Consider the following 20,902-nt stretch of genomic DNA (forward strand, 5'->3'; position numbering starts at 1 on the left):
TACATTCATTCGATTAAATTCGTTACGAATGAAATTCCTCTTTGGCTCGTAATTCGTACAGAAGCTGTCTCGTATGAGTAATGTTGTTGATCGACTGCGGATTTGATGGAATGGCTCGATGCGATTGCTCGTGGAAACAATTGCGCTCGAATTTCGTTGTTCGGAGCTGTCGGCCGATTTCAGGGGGCGACGCATGAAAAACTAGTCTGTCATGAACGGATTCCAAGCATTTCTGACGTTCTTCTGCGTTCTCGTGATCACGGACGGCGACCTGATCGAGAAATATCGTGGCGCCGGAAACGTATACCATGGTAGGTAAGTTCATTCGCGGGCTGATACAGTTGCAGGTCTCTTTTCCCGCGAAATCCCTCAGTTTTCGACGCGTCCTTCGTCCGAGCATTTTACATTTTACATTGATCTTGCATCGTCGGACTCCGTGGACGAAGAACTTCCAGCATCTTTGTCATATTGTTAAGAAATATTATGTTATTCGGCAGCGTAATTTGCATTATTCGGAAGAATAAAGCTGCGACAGCTACATGTTGCCGAATAATACAAATTACGTCTCGTAAACGTCAAAATAGGACTTTTGAAGACAATTGTGGCCTACATTGATCTTTTATCTAGCGCTTTTGACTATTGACCCATCTTTGCATTATCGAGAAATGAGAAGGCGCATCCCGCACCCCTGCAATCCTAGAAACGAGTCTACCCCCTTAACACTAAACCTACCGAGACTTAAAAGTAACTGGTACACATGTTCCCTTATAAAAATTACAAGATTGATTTTATTTAGACATTTTGCTGCTCCTATTGTAATACGTGCTCTACTAAAGATATCTATACATACAACCATTCCTTATGAAATTATTTTCATTATTTCGATAACTGTAAAATAAAAAATCTGGAAGTGGTAGGTTTAGTGTTAAATTGAACTAAAATAACAAGATTATAACTTGGCTAAATATCAAACAGCGGAAAGATTGAAAGAGTTTAAGAACATCTGACTGTTATTTCGAATTTATTAAAATTAATTAAAAATCCGCAATCTAACACGAACAGAATTAATTAAAAGAAACTAGAGGCGCAGACCAACTAAGAACAAGTCATCAGACCGCAGACTCTCCCCCAAAACACACAATCGCAACCCTTGTATACAGCACCGTCCGCATCGACCACCTCCTCGAAGTATCATCCCCTTTCGAAATTCGCCGCAGCTTTCGGAGCAAGTTCTCCGGTTCTTTAATCAAAGTTCTGTTTCTCCGGTGGCCATCACAGGTACACGAGAGACATCCACGAGCCGGAGTTCCTGATACCGAGAAGAGTCTTCGAGGATGGCAGCTTCTCCACGTATACGCTGCCGAATTTCTACGACCGGACAGAGCTCTCCGCAAGAAAGAAACGATCGGCTGAGGAAGGGAAGGAGGATTCTCGGGAAGATAAGTTGCACCTGGTACTACCTTTCAAGGGCCAAGAGCACCATGTGGAGTTGGACCCATACCACGATTTCATCTCGCCGGACATGGTGATCGAGACGAGGGGAGCCGGCCTCAGAACGAACCCAAACGAAGCGATTCGGTTCAAACGAGTCTCGGATGACCAGTGTCATTACAGAGGATTCGTCAGGGGACATGAGAGATCTAAGGCCGCTCTTTCATTGTGCGATGGCGTGGTTCGTACCCTGATTCAATACAATTGTTATCAGAATTGTTGCTGTGTTTCCATGTTCATGCTAGTTTTAGGTGCAATTCATGTTCTGACTTGGGAATAGTACAGTAAAGCCGTGATATTTGTCAACGACCGCATACGCGATAGTTGTCAGGTGCCTACCCACTTTTATTTATTTTTCATTATTTTTTTATGGGACTTCCAGTAATTTATTTCTGGCATTTTTCTGATTAAAATCACACCAAACACGATGTAATTTCATCTGTATTTAGTAGTTCGATCGACGATGAAAGTTGCGGGTGCAAGGAAGTACAGCGTATGGAAAAGAAAGAGACGCGGAGAGTCGCCGTCGCGGGCACAGTTCAAAGGCCCGCGTGTTCGCTGTCCTTCCTTGCGCCCGAAACTTTCATCGTCGATTAAACCACTAAATACAATTGAAATTACATCGTGCTTGGTGTCATTTTAATCAGAAAAATGCCAGAAATATGTTGCCGATAGTCCCATAAAAAAATAATGAAAAATGAAGAAGTTTTTGTACATTCGATTAGTAGTGGTTCACACCGATACGCTTCGGCCACGCTCCTTCTCTACATTCGGCATTCGTTTGAACTCTCGGCGTGGTAGACGCGGTCATAAAAAAATATAATGTCGGTATGCCATAATTGTCCGTGCAGAACAGAGGCTGTTTCACAAGAATCGTGACTGTACTGTAGTTTGAGGACAATATTACATTTGATATTGTATGAGAACAAAATTGAATCTGATACTGTTTGATACAATTCGAGGATAGCCATTCCCCCTACCGGAAACAGGGACACATTCGTCCCCGAAGGGTAGCCAATCGCAATCTCGGAAGCCCAAAATAGTTGATTGGGATCCCTCAAAGCGCCACTAGCACGAACCGCAAAATAAGGTCCTCAAAACACGTTGTTTCGAACCGCCAGGTGGATCCAGTGTTAAGTGTATCCTCGATTGAAACAGTAACGCGACCCGACGAGCGCCTCTGCAACCGTAACGGATCGAATTGCCTTGTATCGCGTTATCGGATCGGTAAATTTTCCGGCGAATATCATCGCTGCTACCCGATGCGCAGAGATCTGCGTACATACCTACAATGCTCGTTGAGTTCGTGAACCACCACCAGAATTTCCTGGAAATTATCCGAGGCTCGGCTTGTTTGTATTCGATTCAAGGAGAGTAGACGCCCCGCGGACTCGTTTTGAATTATGCTGTTGGTTCTAGCCGGGAGAAATGTTACGCCGATTACCGATCTCTGTAATTGGGATCGTTCGATTGTAATTTTAACGGGCCTACGCCGTAATTACGTGATTCCACGAATTTTGGCAGGGATTCACCTCCGGATTAGCAACAACGTGTCTAACTCGTGTACGGTGAAGCCAAGAAATTCGAAATTTTTGCACTGAAAAATAGTTCAAGCATGACTGCGTGTTCGAAGGCTCTTGGAAAGAATTTCTGTCTTCATCTAATGTTTCCGCGTGTTGCCTTCGTCACCGCTCTAAATCGTTTATCACAGTTCTAACGTAAATGTATATTGGATCGAGTAGAGCAAACAGAGTGCTGGCTCGATGATTGCGTTCTTTCGCTAGCCCCCTCCGATATCTTCTTTACAATAACATTGATTAATGCGAAGCAGAAGGTAAATGCATGCGCATCACGTGCAGGTCGGCTACGTGCAAACCGATCACGGCCGGTACTACATCGAGCCTGTGAGCGAATCTGAACCAGAGTCGGATGGTCGTCATGTTCACATCGTCTACGAACGCAGTGTGCCCCACGAAGTCTACGAGAAAGGTGGACACAAGCTGAAGCCAGCTTGCGGAGTCAGCGGTTAGAGGAATCACCGTTTTTATCTTAACTCTTATACAAAGCTCTTTTATTATCGTTACTAACAGACTGCGCAATTCATGCGTTTCTGCAAGAACAGTTTTTATTTTGCATAAAAATCCGCAGTCTAGTTATTATTGTCCACTACACACACAAATTTAAAGATCTGTCTTGAGCCTTCATCACAAATTGAACTCGATGCTGCAGAAGAAGAGGCTAATGAATTATTATTATTATTATTATTGTTGTTGTTGTTGTAACCTGTTTCTGATTTCTTTTCTTCTTCTTCTTCTTCTTCTGTAAGCAAAATGGAAACAAGAATTGATTCCAAGTGGAGTTATTTCCTCGTTAGAGTGCTCTAACCTTTCACAACCATTGAACTCGAGAGTAAATGGCTCGGCCAATCGATTGAAATAATTAGAACAGTTCGCAATTAGTCGTCTCTATCATTCGCGATGGTATAGACGAACTGGGGCAGACATGGATAGAGATTGCCCTGCGGGGCACTGCTCTGGCTCCGTCGAAATTCAAAGTAACAGACCTGTATTTATTTAAGGCATTCTACAAATATATACGTGACAAATTACAGGACCTTTCAATAAGTGGGGCAAAAACTGAGTTTCCATTTGCTCCACGTAACTATCCTTAGACTATACTTAAACTATCCTTAGATAAAGGGCTGAAACTTGGTAGAAGAGAGTTCTGTCTTACAATTAGTAGGCTATCGGACGAGCCATTTCCGGTGAAAATTCGCTGAAGGGCATTTTCGATTACCATGATCCGGCTAGACCCTATTTCACTATACAGGGTGTCTCAGCTGAGAAGGAGGCCAATTAAATATCTCCTTTATTTTTAATGGCACAAAAAAATATTTTTGGCATAATTGAAATGGTATCGAAGGAGGAATATCATAGAAGAACAATTTTGTTGTCCGGTTATTTTTTCATAGTATTTTCTAGGTCATCGTTATTTTTTATCGGGAAAACTTATTTTTTTCCATCTTGTTAATGACTTAAGCATATTTAAATGTATTTTTCAACCGCTATAAAAAGGAATAAAAAACAGTTTTCCCGATAAAAATATAACGATAACCTTGAAAAAACTATGAAAAAATAACCGGACCAAATAAATTGTTCTTCTATGATATTCCTCGTTCGATACCATTTAAATAATGCCATAAATAATTTTTGAGCCATTAGAGATAAAGGAGATATTTAGGTGGCATCCTTCAGCTGAGACACCCAGTATACAATAAAGGGTGTTTTTTTAAGCCCGATAGAACTTGAAATCGTAAAAAATAACACACAAAATTTCATTTTAATCAAATTGTTTTATTCATTCCAAAGATCAATACATGGCATTAACATATGAAAATGATTTCGGGCATATGGCCACCGCGGCTGTTCTTGACGAAGCGCATTCTGGACGTCCAATTTTGGGCCACTTTTTCGAGCACCGCTGACCGTATGTCGCAAATAACACGAATAATATTGGCCTCCATGACGTCAATTGTTGCTGGTATAAATCAGCATAAACCACAGTAACTTCACGTGACCCCACAGGAAATAATCGAGAGGTGTAAAATCGCTCGACCTTGGAGGCCAATTGAAGGTCCATTTCTCGAAATCAACTTATCGCCCAATTTTGATTTCCATAAGTCGATGGTTGCCGTCGCCGTATGGCACGTAGCGCCATACTGTTGAAATCACATTTCATCCGAATCAATGTCATCCATATTTTCAAACAAAAAATCATTGTCATGGTGCGGCAACGATCTCCATTGACTGTAACGCGAATTTCGGCCTCATTTTTGGAGAAATACGGTCCAATGATGCTACCAGCGTGTAAACCGCACCAAACGGTGCATTTTTCTGGATGTAATGGAGTCTGCAGGGTCTATTGTGGATTGGTCTCACTCCATATGCGACAATTTTGCTTATTAACAAACCCGTTAACTAAGTCGTCTATAAATTGCGCGAATCGACAACTGATTTTCAAAGTAAATTTGGATAATTTGGAAGCGTTGTTCAACCGTGAGTCTATTCATGATGATTTGCCAGACTATACTGAACATAAATATCAACAAGAGCAGTCAGAGAGACAGCTTGTATTGACGGTTATCCCCATCGAAAGTTCTATCTAAGCAAAAAAAAAAAAACACCCTTTAGTTAGTTATAATTCAGAAAGAAAATTCTTATTCTACCGAAAGATCTGCAGTCTAATTATGACAATGGACGACAGATAACTGGGAGGCAGCGTGGGCGGAAGCATTGGCAGATCGCGAGAAACAACGTTTGACAGAGAAGCCAGAGAAGAGAGAAACAATCCCGTTAGGCATGACTCATAGCATACATCGGTACCTCACTATCGGACTGGTCGCCGACAGGCAGTTCCTCGATTTTCACAACAACACCAACTACGAGCAGTACCTGTTGACAATTATGAACATGGTGTCGGACTATTACCACGACGTGAGCACTGGCAATCAAATAGACGTGATCGTCGTCCGCATGATTTATTTAGAGAAGGAGAAGGAGGAGGTAATGCAAGAACCCGGAGAATTTACCCTTAATTATCTCTCCTTCCATATTTTTCTTTCTTCTATTCTTGTCTTATTGTTAAACGCACGAATTACATTCGTAGCCCTAGGATTTAGGGGTGTGCGAAACCGGGACGGGACGGGAACGGGAACGATGTTCTGGATCGGGAGGGTATCCTGAAGCTTTCGGGATTCCTTAGAATGTTTCCCGAAAACCGTTTATTCCGTACAGTACAACAGTATCAGAAATCCCGAAAAAATTCACGAGAAAGCATCGGGTTTCGGGAATTCCCGGATCTCGCACACCTCTACTAGGATCAAATGAAATGCAGGGTAAGGTTGCTCAAGTCGTACCCCGTAAAAACCGCATAAAACTTAGGATTTATCAAATAAATAGAAATTAAATGTGCTATTCAAAACTTGTGTTAATATTGTTGTTATTTAGTATAACGAAATTAGAAAATCTATATGTTTTCACGGAAAATAAACTAAATCCTTAAAAACTTACATCGGTACGACTAAAGTAACCGGTTTCCTAAGTCGTGCCACCTATAGCCTAAGTCGTACCTTAGAATTCAATTAAGCAACAATAATAATTAAAACGTATTTTTCATTAATCTGTTTACATGACACATAGGTATTCAGTTAGTACAAACATCACATACATATTTCTTTGTTCTTTTGTCAACTCCAGCGCATACATCGTGCACTCATGATCTGCATTTCAAGCATTGAATCATGTTTTCCTCCCGATCTTCTCCGCAAATAAAACAGATCCAATCGCTTTTCTTCTTTTTAATTTTTAATGCCAATTCCTTGTTATTAATTACTGCGTTTCTTTTATTTGCCGCATTTTCTATGTTTTCTTTATTCTGCGTTGACGTTATTTCGACTGACGAGGTGGTACGACTTAGGAATCTCATATGGGTACGACTTAAGGCACGGCACAAGTTAAATTTAAAAAGTAAACATAACCTAATATATTGAATAAAACTAATACGATTTCGTTTCGTCCAAACGATTATGTAAATTCTACTGAATTTATATTTAATAAGGAGCATAATTTTATGAATAATTTACTTGCAAGATTAACTACCAAACATATGCAGAAAGTTATAAGAAAATTGAAATAAACTTACTTGATGACAGGATTTATAATGAGGCTGGTTTATGGCAGACAATAATACGTAAACTTTACTAAAGCAACTTGGTTGACTCAGATGTATATTTGGTTGCCGATGTATTCAAAATTCAATTGGTACGACTTAGGCACTGGTACGACTTAAGCAACCTTACCCTAATCCCCAAACAAATTGAATACAAAATTTTACAAAGCCTCAAATTATTAATGCATAGCGTCGTCGATTTACAAACACGTTCTTCCAGTAGATAGATTTGCACATTACTCCCGAGGCCCAACCAGTGCTGATAAATTTCACGCGGTGGGTGGAGAAGCTGAAGCCTGCCGACGAGAATCATCCTAATCACTTTGACGCGGCCGTCCTGGTGACCAGGTTGCAATATCATGTGTTTCAGAGATCCTTCGCATTTCTCGCTGTCCTTTCTAGCTCAGTTATTTTCGAGTTCTCGGAATTTCTGGAAAAATATCTTTTTGCACATATGTCTCAGGTACGACCTTTGTGACGAAGAGGAAGATTGCAATCTGCTTGGTCTGGCGTATGTGAGTGACGTCTGTAAAAAGAATAAGGCAGGATGTATTAACGAAGACAACGGGCTGACTCTTGGAATCACGATCGCTCACGAACTTGGCCACATGTATGTTCTCATTGATAAATAATTTCGTGTATTTCATTGGTGAAAATCGAATCCCCATTTTCGACGATTTTTCCAGGTTGGGCTGCTCCCATGACTCTGGAAAACCAGGCTTTTGCATTCACAAGGACGAGGACGGAAGTTGCTTCGTCATGTCTCCATATGTTTTCCCTTTTACCATCCGATGGTCCAATTGTAGCAGATATTTCATGACCCAGCTCTTCAGGTTAGAGATATTTCTAAACTGATCCGATCGGCCTGAATGTAATCGCTAGACTGTGGATTTTATACATTTATACCAAAAATATAAATCATTTAAAGAATTCAAATATATTGTACTTTTCCAGCTTATTAAAATTATTAAGAGAATAAACTATTCTTGCATAAAAATCCGCAGTCTAACATTCGAATGGAAAGATTTGACGCTTGGTACACGGGGCAAAGTTTGACGTGTTCTAATATTTTTAACGATAATAATATTGTAACGCTGCATCTACGAGAAATATAATTCGACAAATTAATTTCTGACTAAAATGGCTAAAAATTTGCGTAAACACGTTCTCGTTATTTTCCTAAAATTATGTAAAATAATAGTCAGTGTTAGTGTCCTGCAAACCCAGTGTTAAATCTGTGCGGAAGTTGAGACTTTACACTTTTTGCATGGACATTTTTCAGTAAGGGATTAGGCGACTGCCTGAGCAACAGTCCAAGAAACCCACCGGAGAACTTCAAATTCCCGAACATGCTGCCCGGTGCTATGTATGACGCTGATTACCAATGCAAAACAATGGCTCCTGACGCGGATCAATGCAAAACCTATGGAGTATAATTCAAAATTGTTTTGTCAAATTTAATTTTAGTCCCACGTTGTACACCCCCGGTCATAAGCATCACACCGATCGACAGAATTTTAACATATCTCAAAGGATTTTTCGAAATCTTGCCTATCTGGGAAATCTTGTTTCAGCTAGGCCAGTGCGAGAAGCTATGGTGCAACATAAACGGCACATGCAGAACAAGACAGTTTCCGCTATACGACGGGACGAAATGCGGTGAGAACAAGGTTCGATACATAAAGATCATGCAACATCGATCATATGCATACAGGCTGCGGTTTATTATGCAAAACAAAGATTGTCTGCATCCGTTGCAAGAAGCAGAAAACACCCAGAACTTCTCCTTATATTTTTAGTCATTTTCATATCTTCATACATTCCGATTTATTTCTATGTATTGGGTTGGGGAATAAGTTCGTAGCGTTTTATGGTTTTTTTTAAATTCTACAACGATGTTTTTGTTCTTTGACAAAGTGTTGCACATCAATCGAAAGAGCTCTTTCTGCTCTACAAAACAGTGGTAATCGTTGTTTTGAATAATTTAATTTTTCATTATTTTCAGGCTTACAATTAAAAATGGAATATCCGGGTGGCAAAAATCAACATTTTCGACACATGTTGAGAAACAATTAGAAGGCGATTTTCTTTGTTGTTTTCGGTAAGCTCGTGAGGTACCCAAGCTCTCAATTTTTCGACAAATCCCATCGAATGAAGATAGTTGAGAATGGTCGCAATGATTATGATCGGAGTTCATTTTTTCCGCTAATTCTTTTTGACCTCGATGAAAAGCGAAGAAAAGCAGGTGTCGAAAATGTTGATTTTCGCCTCCTGGATATTCCATTTCTAAGCCTGAAAAATAATAAAAAATTAAATTATCCATAACAACGATTATCACAGTTTTGTAGAGCAGAGAGAGCTCTTTCGATTGATGTACAACACTTTGCCGAAGAACTTGTTCCCCAACCCAATATTACTCTCTCTGTCCCATAATAATAGTATAGTAGCAGTTGATGAATTTAATTTGTCCCATAATATAATAGTAGCAAAAGAAAATAAACGTAGGTTGACATGATAGACATTAAACAATAAATTAAAAATATTACTCCTAATTTTGTTATTTTGAGTGTTCAGATAATTTCTGGATTTTTCAATAATCTCGTTACTGCATTTTAATATTGGAGGAAGGATCCCTTGGCTGCGAAGCTTTGCTTTCGATTTTGATTTTGCATATAGATGCGTGAGCTTAAAATTATTGGAGCCATCGTTCTTCATTGCTTCCAGCATCATTTGTTTTTGTTTCATCTTACTTTTACGATGGCTTGATATTCGACTGAAATAAAACAATTGATTTCGATCAGCGGATGAAATTAGAAAAATAGTTACAATTTGTAATAATCAGGTTAACCTGAAAATTGAAAGATGTGTCGAAACAAATGACAGATGTCATGAAACATTGGTTTTGATCGAAGGTTTCGCAATTTTGCTCTACAACATAACTTACAGCTGCATTCGCCAATTATTCCCGTTTAAATATTCACTTGCTACTATTATTATGGGACAGAGGGAGTATTTTTTCGATTTATTTACCAGTTGTAAGTATATCGGAAACAGCCTGTGCATAGAGACAGTTCTCAGTCATCCTTTATTTTGTTCTATCTTCGAACGGTTTCGACAGTGCAGCTGCTCATTTCCGCAAAAATGTATAAAATCCGCAGTCTGATAGCGCCCCCTTACTTTTGCGTGTGTCGTGCTTAATGTGTTTCTATCCTTCGCAAGATGGTATTCGCGCTTCTCCCCTCGATTCTTCTCTATTCTAGCTCGCGAAACAACGCGATTCGCGAATTCGCGTGTCCGTGGAGCAGCAGCCGCTGGGAAATCGTACATGCATTTCCATGCGGCTGCTTTGTCACGGTTTCCTTTGCGGGAGATTGCGGCCGCAGGATGAAACGCGGGGGAGGCTAAGCGACATGGAATAATTTAAAATTTCCGAGATACACACATACACACACACACACGAGTGTAACGCGAACGTAAAACGCTTCTCGCAACTCAGTGAGACAGAGAGAGAGAGAGAGAGAGAGAAAGAGAGAGGGAGAAAAAAAATAGGGAATTTTTGTATGGATCGCAAGATCTTGTTGAGGTGCGCTGAATCTAGACTTCTCTCCATCATTCTCTCAGTTCTTGAAAAATTTCAGAGGATAGTCTAATTTTCAAATTTTTTCCTGCTCTAGTTGTAATGGGCGAACGATTTTTACGTAGAAATATTCTGTAGACCAGGCATGTCAAACTCTTTTACCACCAAGGGCCTCATTAAATATTATACATTAATTCGAGGGCCGCAATTGAAAACAGCAGACTTGAAATAAAAAGGGAACACATTTTTTTTTATTAACATTGCTGTTACACATACAAAATAACATACGTACAAAAGTTGTTCTTTTTTAAGTTTATTTGAATAAAACTATTTCATTCTTGTTTCGGAGAAACTTGGCAATGTTTTTCAGTTAATCATATTTTCTAAATCTGGTCAAATTTGTTGAACTGTAATTATTTTTGAAATTGATTGTACACGCTGGTCTGTTTATCTTGACCTTTCCGCAGTTTTATTATTTTTTAACGTTGAAAATAGTGGTTCTGCTACCGAACATAGCTGAAATACGCCTAATTACAGATAACATATCGGAAAATCGGTCGACAGATAAATAATTGTAAACAGAAATGTGGAATCACAACATCCATATATTTTTGTTTCAATATGGAGAATCATACTGTATTTCGATTAATTCCAGTTTTGCAGGTTTTGCACTCTAAATTCACCCTTCTGCAAGTCAACGATTAATTTAGATTTGATCTGATTTTTTTTACAAAAACTTACTTAAAAATACTTTATTTGTAAAAAATTCAATTTGTTTTACAAAAGGGTAAAATTACTTTGCAGAGGGGTGAAATTGATTTGCAGAAGGGTGAAATTGACTTGCAAAATGGTGAAATTGATTTACAGAAAGGTGAAATTGACTTGCAAAAGGGTGAATTTGGAGTGTAAAACCTATTATGAATTGTCATCAACAGTTTCAAAGTTTTTGGTCGGGCTTGACATGCCTGCTGCTTGTAGACTCTCCTGAATATGATGGTATCTTTTGCCGTGACGTTAGGAACCTTTGAACATGATTAAATGATATTTAAAAGGAATAGAAACCATTCGTTCAACGTAGCTTCAATTTGAAATCGAAACCGATAAACAAATTATGAGTAGCCGAATTCTTTTCGGGTGGAATTACGCGACACGCAAAATAAGGTCCGCGAGGTATGTAGACCCGACATATCGCAGAAACCGGATAATGCTAGCAAAGAATGTGTTTATGTATTCAGTGGTGCATCCACAAGGAATGCGTGGAAATGGGGGTCCGACCGAAGGCGGTGCATGGTGGATGGAGCGAATGGGGTGCCATGGGTGCTTGCAGCCGAACTTGCGGCGGTGGCCTCCATTTTTCCGAGCGGGAATGCAACAAACCAATACCGGCGAACGGGGGCAGATACTGCCTCGGAGAAAGAAGGAGGATAAAAATTTGCAACACTCAAGTGCGATCATCCCTCAGTGTGCCGCTTATTATTTCCTTTACCCCTTTTGTTCTCTCTTCTTGATTCGCTTTTCATAGTCTCTGAACCATTTGCTTCATTGGCCAAATTGCTTACACGAGTATAATTGTAGGTTCAAGGTGTTGCAAATCTCCCTGAATGGAAGGACCATCTATTAAAGAGAATTATTATTTTTTACAAGTCCTAGAATGTACCTTGACTTACGTACGTCAACATTCCTTTTCCTAGTCCCGGATAGATCTATAAAAAGCAACTGTTTGATTAGTTATAAACAAATATTATTAACAATGTTGTAACATTGTCTCTGAACAGTTTCCCAGGTTCCCTGTTTGACTTTGTGTTTGATCGAAAATTATTTTTCACTTTTCGTAAAAATTCGCGTTCCAGTACTTCGACTTGCTATTTCCCTTGTAATTTCGAAAGAGGATTTAAGTTGTTTTCTTCCTGGGCTGGCGAGAAGGAATTCCGTTTGTGGAATTAATTAAGAACAAAAGGATCTTTTCCCTCGTTTGCTGCTCTGTTTTATAGTTCTCGCATAATTTCGGGGATTTTGTGGTTTCGCAGCCGTGCGACCCGAAGAAACCGCCCCTCCGAGCGTTGCTGTGCTCGAGTTTCGACAAAAAAAAGATATTGGACAATGATTTTCACACTTGGAAGCCACTCTTCGAAGTTAAGAACCCTTGCTACTTGCTCTGCGTCAATGAGAAGAACGCGAAAATGGTTCTAATGGAACGTGCGAACGACACGACACCTTGCAGACCCGGAACGAACGACATGTGCATCAATGGCGTCTGCAAGGTGAACAATTTGTCATGTTTGACTGATTATAACTCGATAACTGTCCATTATTGAACTTTGTGCCCATTACATCTTTTGTTCAGTAGATCATAAGCTACAACATCCAACTGATTTTACCGGGATAGATTTTCCATATGATTAGTGCGGTGTTCTTTCTCAAACGTAATGTAAAAGTATACGTAGAGTCGACTATCCCCACCCGGTCGGCCAGCGCGAGTCCTGTCCGGTCATGTCCGGAGCTGTGCGGCAGAGTTGGGCAAACGCTAGTCACAATTATGATTATTGATTAATAACTTCATAAGCTCTACAATAATGACTAATAATTAATGACTAAGTAAATACTTGAGCGTGGCTATGAGTAATGACTACATGAAGTATTTGAGCGTAATGACTAATGAATAAAGACTAAATTTTTATTGAGGATGGATATTGAATACTGACTATAATGGCATAACTAATGATTAAATTTTTATTAAGGATGAATATTGAATACCGACTATAATGGCATAACTAATGACTAAATACGCAATCAGAATTTCACTATGACTAATTACTAAATGACTAAAAATGGTTATAAGTTAAAATAATACATAATAATAACGAAAAAGATATCCTATTAGTTTATAAACATATAAAATACAGATTACGACACGTTTGGTCACTGCAAATTCCGAAATAGTTTAAGTATACATATTAATGTATATTAATCGCACAATAGTGACTGATGACTAAAGATTGATGACTGTTCATTTAAACTAACTAATGATTATCATAACTAATAAGCAATGACTAACAATTACGTAGAGCTGCGACTAAGTTATGACTAACTAATCAAAAAGTTTTAACTAACGTTTGTTATAAGTTTTGACTAACAATCAATCAGACTATTAGTCATTTTTTAATTATTAGTTGATTTTTGCCCAACTCTGTGTTGTGGGGGTAGTCGATTCTACGTCATCGACTCCCGGAGCCTGTCAGGCCTGACCGGAACGTTGTTTTTAAACTTTTGTTTGATTCGTCGTGTAGAAATCAGAGATGAGTTACAATTTTTCCAGAAAGTGAGCTGCGACTGGAAGATAGGCGGCACAGCAGTGACTGACGTATGTGGCATCTGCAAAGGAGACGGCACCAAATGCACGAAAATCGAGGGATATGCAAATAAAACCTTGCCGACGTCCAAACTATCAAGTATGTTCCTCCATCTATCAATTTAGAATAATTATACTGCGGATTTGATGCATTTATAACAAGAATGGTTAAAATCGAAACGAAAATGCGAGAGCATTACTTGAATGAAAAAATATCTTTGTCATTTCTGATTTGTTAGAATTATTAACGAAAGGAGTACATTTAATTTCTATTTCTTACAATGGAGTGAGACAATTCTTATTTCGCTTATTGCATTAGACGAGTTCGAAAATTCTGTTTATTTATATTTGATTAGTTGAAATTATTGAAAGTACATCGAAATAAGAAATTTATTTTTATCCTACTTTCTCTCTATTTCTCACTACATACTGAAACCATTTTTATTTTGCAGAACGGGGTAGACTCCTTTTTCCAGGATTGCAACGTTGCGGGATTCGCATAATTTTTCCGTTTACGAGGCGTAATTGGATTATTTGGCAGCGTGATTTGCATTATTCGGAAGCATACAACTGCGCCTGTAGCTACTTTCATAGCTATATGCTGCCGAATAATGCAAATTACGCCTCGTAAACGAAAAAATAGGACTTTTGAGGCCGATAGCGCCCAAGATCGATCTTTTATCCAGCGTTTTTGTCTAGTGAAAAACCCCGTGTTTTTATTATCGAGAATTGAGAAGGCGAACCCCGCACCCTTGGAATCCTGGAGAAAGAGTCTACTCCCATAAAGGTCTGCAGTCTAATAATACTTAAATAAATAATATCGATTGTTACAGCTCGCATGGAGTTAGTGAGAATTCCGAAAAACGCCCGCAGCATTACCATTGCGGAAATAATTCCGAACCAGAACATCATATCGGTGTTACCTTCGACAAAAGGACAGAGACCTTGTATCAACCCTCCAACGTAGCTATCCCCATGATTATCGTTCAGATCGTAAAAGAATGTTGCGCGATGAAACGTTTACCTGCGACGTTATGCTTTCCATTGCGTTCGGATGACACGCGTTACGCTTTTCCATGATTCTTTTATCGTAGTTATGAATATCCGAGCGGCGATTATGAGTGCGCGGACGCGATGCTGATTTATACGCATCCTGAGCCCACGAAGGAGGAAATTAACATTAAAAGTGCTATTTCACAAGACATTGTGGTCGAAGTAAGTGTATACTGTTAGCTTTCTTTTAGTAGAGACTAGCTGATAAGAATGTCGTGCAAGTAATAAACGCGATCGTTGTGCTTCCAGGTAGAGTTTCACGGGCGGTCATTTAACCGCTTCCTCGTGTATTGGTCGTACTACGTGCTGTCGTCGAACCCCTCGTACACACCGAAATACCTGTGGGACTTCACAGAGTGGACGATCTGCGACGCGAGATGCGGTGGCGGCACAATGGTAAATTCTACTATTATCCAACTAATATCGTCATAATTAACCGACTTCGAAAAAGGAGGAGGTTACTCAATTCGATCTGTATGTGCCTTTTTTTTCGCTTTTTTGTTTTTCTATGTATGTTCACCGATTACGCTGAGATGGATGGACCAATCGAAACGAAACCTTTTGCATCTTGTAGAGTATGTTCCCGGGGTGGTCCCGTGAAAACAAATTTTACATTTTTTTATTAATTACGATTTTATTTGCGAAAATGTAGGGTGGTGATACCGTTGTGAACTCCGCTGAACGTTAGACATTAGGAACAGTAACGACGCGACGTCGTCGCGACCTCGATAATTTAAAAAAAAAATTAAATCGACTTCGAAAAAACGCACTAAGAAGTATAAAAAAGTGTGAAATAAAGAACAAACTTTTTAAGAAGAAAAAACGCACTAAAAAGTATAAAATAATTTCCATTTAATTTATGTGAATACACACGAACTTAAATACAATACAATCTTTTCGGAGGCGGCGCAAAATTGAAAATTTTCGACACCGGAAATTGCGAAAATCCTTAAATTCTTCTAAATACTAATATATTTATATTTAAATAATATATTTGCACCGCCTCTGAAAAGATTGTATTGCATTAAGTTCGTGTGTATTCACATAAATTAAATGGAAATTATTTGATACTTTTTAGTGCGTTTTTTCTTCTTAAAAAGTTTTTTTTCATTTCACACTTTTTTATACTTTTTAGTGCGTTTTTTCGAAGTCGGTTTAATTTTGTTTTTTAAAGTTTTTTTCCCAAATCCGATGAATGAACGACCTCCCCCAGGAACACACTCCCAAAGCCATCGGACGTCAACCGAGTCGTTCTGCAATCGTTAACAAATTCACAGGCCCTTCCTTCTTGAACTTGCCGATTAATTTCAAACAAGCCAAGGACACTCTTCTCTCTAAAATAATCTCGATCACTTTCTATACATTTAATCTCACAACTATAGAAAAGCACTAGTTTATATCTCCTAAACGCATAGGCTTTTTAAAATATTTATTTTAAATATTGCATTGTCATCCAGTTCTGAGCTATGTTTAAAATTTCAAGTCTCTAGCTCATCGGGAAGTTAATTTAAAATCAATTGCAAAATTTGTACCGAACAGACAGACAGACAGACAAACAAGAAAGCGAGCTAATAAAAACGTGGTAAAAACAAACACTTTTCGATCGGTCGCTCGAACAATTGAAAGGACTGCAACAAGTAGCTTCTTCGTCGCGTTTATTCTCGTTTCCGGTTCAATGCGTCATCAACCATAAATCAACCGGCTCAATTAGACGTTTGCCCGAGGATTTATTTCCCTTTGACACTTTCGGGTTCCCGTTCGCGTGCGTCCAGCACACTAAATCAGAGGACAAGCGACACCGCACGAGGATACGCGTGTTTCATTGAGAAATATTTCTCGATGCTACATAAAGTCGAGTTTGCAAACGACGAATGGCAGGAAGCGAGACCGTATAAATAATCGTAATCAGAGCTTCTCTTGGATAACTATAGACAGCGGACCCGACGTGCATCGAGCAGAAAGGTGGTAAAGTCACGGCGAGCTTTTGCGACAGCATACCTAAACCGGAACCGAAGAGCAGAGTGTGTAATGCCCATCCTTGTCCTGCTAAGTAAGTAAAATCATTCTACATTTTCATTTCAAAATTATTGCTAACTAGTTTCCTACCACTTTTTGGAACTGTAAAATTTTTTTCTATTTTTCTACTTCAATTTAATCATCAGTGAGTTTTATGTATTTTTATTAGAGAAATAAGTAGTTGCAATTTAAAACAGTAGAAATATTAGAAGATATTATTATTACATTCTTTAATTATTGAGCGAAGAATGACCTTTTCATTTAGCTTCTGCTTTCTTAAATAAAGCAGACAATTTCTTTATTTTGCATAAAAATCAAATCATTTGAACTCTGATAGGAAAAGTCACTAATTAATAGACACTTCGGTGAAGTGACTAAGCAGTAACAGTTTTCCGTGAACATTCATAATTCACTGGAAACTAATTTCGAAGTTTGTTTGACAAAAGCGTTTGTACATTGATTCGCACCGTCTCGAGTTTCCTTAATCCCGAGTTGAATCGGTTTTCGACACGTAATTGTCTGCGCATTGTGCATGCGAAGGTGGCGAGTGAGTCAATGGAGCAGGTGCAGTGCCTGCGGCGGTAAGACGGGCTTGAAGCGTCGCAAAGTACAGTGTGTAAAGCCGGCTGCCCGTAAAGGCGAGGACGACGTGCAGGCAAACTTTGACGCGTGCAAGGGACGCGTGCCAAAGCAACAAGACGAATGCGTTGGTGAGAATATCAGAATATCAGAATATTGTTTCCCTCCTCGCTTTTACCTCTCGGCTCCACGCTTTGTCTACCCCTCTCTATCAACGCCTGTATTCAAAGCGTTCGCAGAGTCTTTGCAGCCTTTAACGATAGAACTTGGCAGCGATGTCTAATTGACTCCTACTGAAACAATGGTTGTACTGCCCTATTATTTTCTTCACAATGATTGCAACTTCTTCGGTTTTTATGGTTCATAGATTGTAGGACATTTTCACTAGAATTAATTTTGTATTTAATTGTTTCTTCATAGGAAGAGAGAATTTATATGTGGTCATGAAAGCATTCGGGTAGTGATGAAAAGATATTTCGCCATTTTAAAATATAATCGTGCGTTAACTGTTTATTCGTCTACTATGATACTGTGTTTGCACAATTTCAACCCTTTGCACTCGGAGCTAGACGCGTGACCGGGTCGAGGGGGCGTAGAATATTTCCGTTCCCTATGATTTTTTTGAAATTTTATGGATATCAAATTGGTATAATACCTCATACAATATCTAAATGTTTAGTAATTCAATAGATACCGATATATTTAATAATGTAGATAATATTTTGAATAATGGTACAGCAATTTTTAGTGGTGCCTCAGAGGGGACAACCGAGTGCAAAGAGGTTAAGTTGTTCGATCATATCATGGTTAATTTCAATTACAACAGAATTTATGAACAGTCTAGAAAGATTCTTCCATAATATAGCAAATTCAATTGTTACAATACAGAATCAGTAGAAAGCTAATTTTCGGAAATTTTCACTTTCCTAATGTAATATTATAATTCCATAAATTATTAAAGAAAGAAGTAAATGTCTATGCAGCTCCAGTGTCTGGTAACCGATACAGACAATTTTTATTTTAAAGCTACAGTTCCGCAGTCTACTAATCACCCAATTAATTATCGATTCAAAGGCGACAGACCGTGCAGAAAAACCTGTGCCAAATGGGTTCGCAACATCCCGAAATCCGCCGAAAAACAGCACAGATCGATCCCAGTGGAAAAACGTGCCAAGATAATCGATGCAATGGTGGACCTGAATCTAGCTCGCTACCTCGAAAAATCCTACGGCCTTCCAAGCGGAGCTCACGAGATGAGCAAGTTGAGCGATTCCTCTGACTATCGTCAAGTCATTCGCGACTGGTCAGCTCTAAGGGAAGACAAGTCGAAGAGGACTTGTCCACAAATGAACTTAACCTTGCCGGAACCGGGTTCAATCGTCGTAGACACTGCTCCCATGGACTCCTTCGTGCTCGCCGAAGCTCCGTACTTGGATGAGAGTTTGCAACAGAATTTGTCTGACCAAGCGTATCATGAAGCTGGGGATATGGTGGGTGTTAGCTTAGATACTTCTCGGCAGAAGGTTTATCGTGGGAAGGAGGCCATCAAGAAGCTGCGGGAAATGATGCCATACAATGACACTGCGCGGTCTTCGAAGGAGGAGAGTTTGACTTATGATCGATTGGCTAGGCTCGTCGATCCTGAGAATCAGTAATAGAGTCTCTTTTCAGATTTTTTGCTACATTGGAAATTGTACACAGAGATCTGATCATCTCTGTGTTGCAAGGTTCCGAGAAGTTTGAAGTTGTCCGCGAGTAGACTGGATATTTAACGTTTTTTTAGATTGCGTTTAGACTGTACACAGTCAAACCTGTTTTTGTGCGGTGGAGAGGGACCGCATAAAAAAAGTCTCACTTAGAATATATTTCAAAGCTTTACGAAATAGCGAGAAAGTGCTTTCCAAACAAAATAAATAATTAAATTACACGTGGAAACATTTTAAAAAAATTTTAATTTCTCATATTAAACATCGAGAAATTTTCAAGATGTACATAATTCAATACATATACAGGGTGTCCTGCTGAAATGAGATCAGCAGGATATCTCGGAAGACGTTGTCGTTATCAAAAAAGTGTTCCTACAAAAGTTGTTTGGTATGACGGGCTACATTACGTAGTATTAATTGTTTTTTTGTGGGTGGAGTGGTGGAGGACATTTCAAGATCACCCTGATTTTTTAAATGGAATGTTCTATTTTTTATACCATAGATCGATAGAGTATCAAATTCTGAGTATAAAAGTGTTGACCTTCATGTGTCCTAAACCTAATAGTTAACGAGATATTATCGAAACAATTTTCTTTCTTCTTTGGATAATATCTCGTTAACTATTAGGTTTAGGTCATATGAAGGTCAACACTTTCATACTCAGAATTTGATACTCTATCGATCAGTAGTATAAAAAAGAGAGGAAATTTCATTAAAAAAAATCAAGGTGACCTTGAAATGTCCTCCACCAGTCCACCCACAAGAAAACAATTAATACTACGTAATGTAGCCTGTCATACCAAACAACTTTTGTAGGAACACTTTTTTTGATAACGATAATGTCTTCCGAGATGTCCTGCTGATCTAATCTGATATTCATATAATAATAAAAATCGTACAAAACAAATCGCACAAAAAAGAATCGCATAAAAAAGACCGCACAAAAACAGGTTTGACTGTAATGTTCAGAGGAATTTATAATACAGAATAATAATGTTAGCTCTCTTTTTACAAAAGCAGTACATGTTCTCGCAATTATGGTCGGCAGTGTACGTTCCGGCCATGCGATGTTTCGCAAGTAATGTTTATCGTTTAGTTTTGCGAATGTGTACAACAAATAAACGTGCACGTTTTGATTACACTGAAATTCTGTTCGTTCCACGAGTCTCGCTAGCAACGTTTCGTTCTTCGGACAAGAATGATATGCTGTAGCGTTCGTGAGTTTGAAACTTTATTGTGTTTCTCATTTTCTCTTTTCCTCATTCTGTATTTTTCTCATTTTGTATTTTTTTTTTTTTCGTTCTTTCTATTTTTCTTGTTCTCCCTTTCTCTGTGTTATTTTATTCGAGCATTTTGAAATGCAGAAAGGAGCGCGAGTTTCCCCTCGAGTCTCTCGCGTTTCCA

The 20,902-nt window shown here is 38.9% G+C and overlaps 1 protein-coding gene across 1 annotated transcript; it reads left to right on the forward strand.

Moving 5' to 3' along the window:
- The first annotated feature begins 211 nt into the window (after nucleotides 1-211).
- LOC143216330 (A disintegrin and metalloproteinase with thrombospondin motifs 7) lies at nucleotides 212-19,938 on the forward strand. Its single transcript, XM_076439277.1, has 17 exons — nucleotides 212-311; nucleotides 1,245-1,672; nucleotides 3,351-3,516; nucleotides 5,755-6,053; nucleotides 7,442-7,566; nucleotides 7,682-7,828; nucleotides 7,905-8,051; nucleotides 8,501-8,648; nucleotides 8,802-8,888; nucleotides 12,031-12,240; nucleotides 12,823-13,056; nucleotides 14,112-14,244; nucleotides 15,229-15,359; nucleotides 15,447-15,593; nucleotides 17,129-17,247; nucleotides 17,754-17,923; nucleotides 18,867-19,938. Exons 1-17 carry the CDS (start codon nucleotides 212-214, stop codon nucleotides 19,445-19,447), a joined length of 3,372 nt encoding a protein of 1,123 aa, XP_076295392.1. The 3' UTR covers nucleotides 19,448-19,938.
- Nucleotides 19,939-20,902: the final 964 nt, after the last annotated feature.

This window comes from Lasioglossum baleicum, chromosome 2 (genome assembly GCF_051020765.1).
Source record: "Lasioglossum baleicum chromosome 2, iyLasBale1, whole genome shotgun sequence".
Lineage (NCBI taxonomy): Eukaryota > Metazoa > Arthropoda > Insecta > Hymenoptera > Halictidae > Lasioglossum > Lasioglossum baleicum.

Coding starts and splice junctions, on each gene's coding strand:
- LOC143216330 (XM_076439277.1), top strand. CDS start 212: ATGAACGGATTCCAAGCATTTCTGACGTTCTTCTGCGTTCTCGTGATC. Junction 7,829..7,904: donor GCTCACGAACTTGGCCACAT/GTATGTTCTCAT, acceptor CGATTTTTCCAG/GTTGGGCTGCTCCCATGACT. Junction 8,889..12,030: donor CGAAATGCGGTGAGAACAAG/GTTCGATACATA, acceptor TTATGTATTCAG/TGGTGCATCCACAAGGAATG.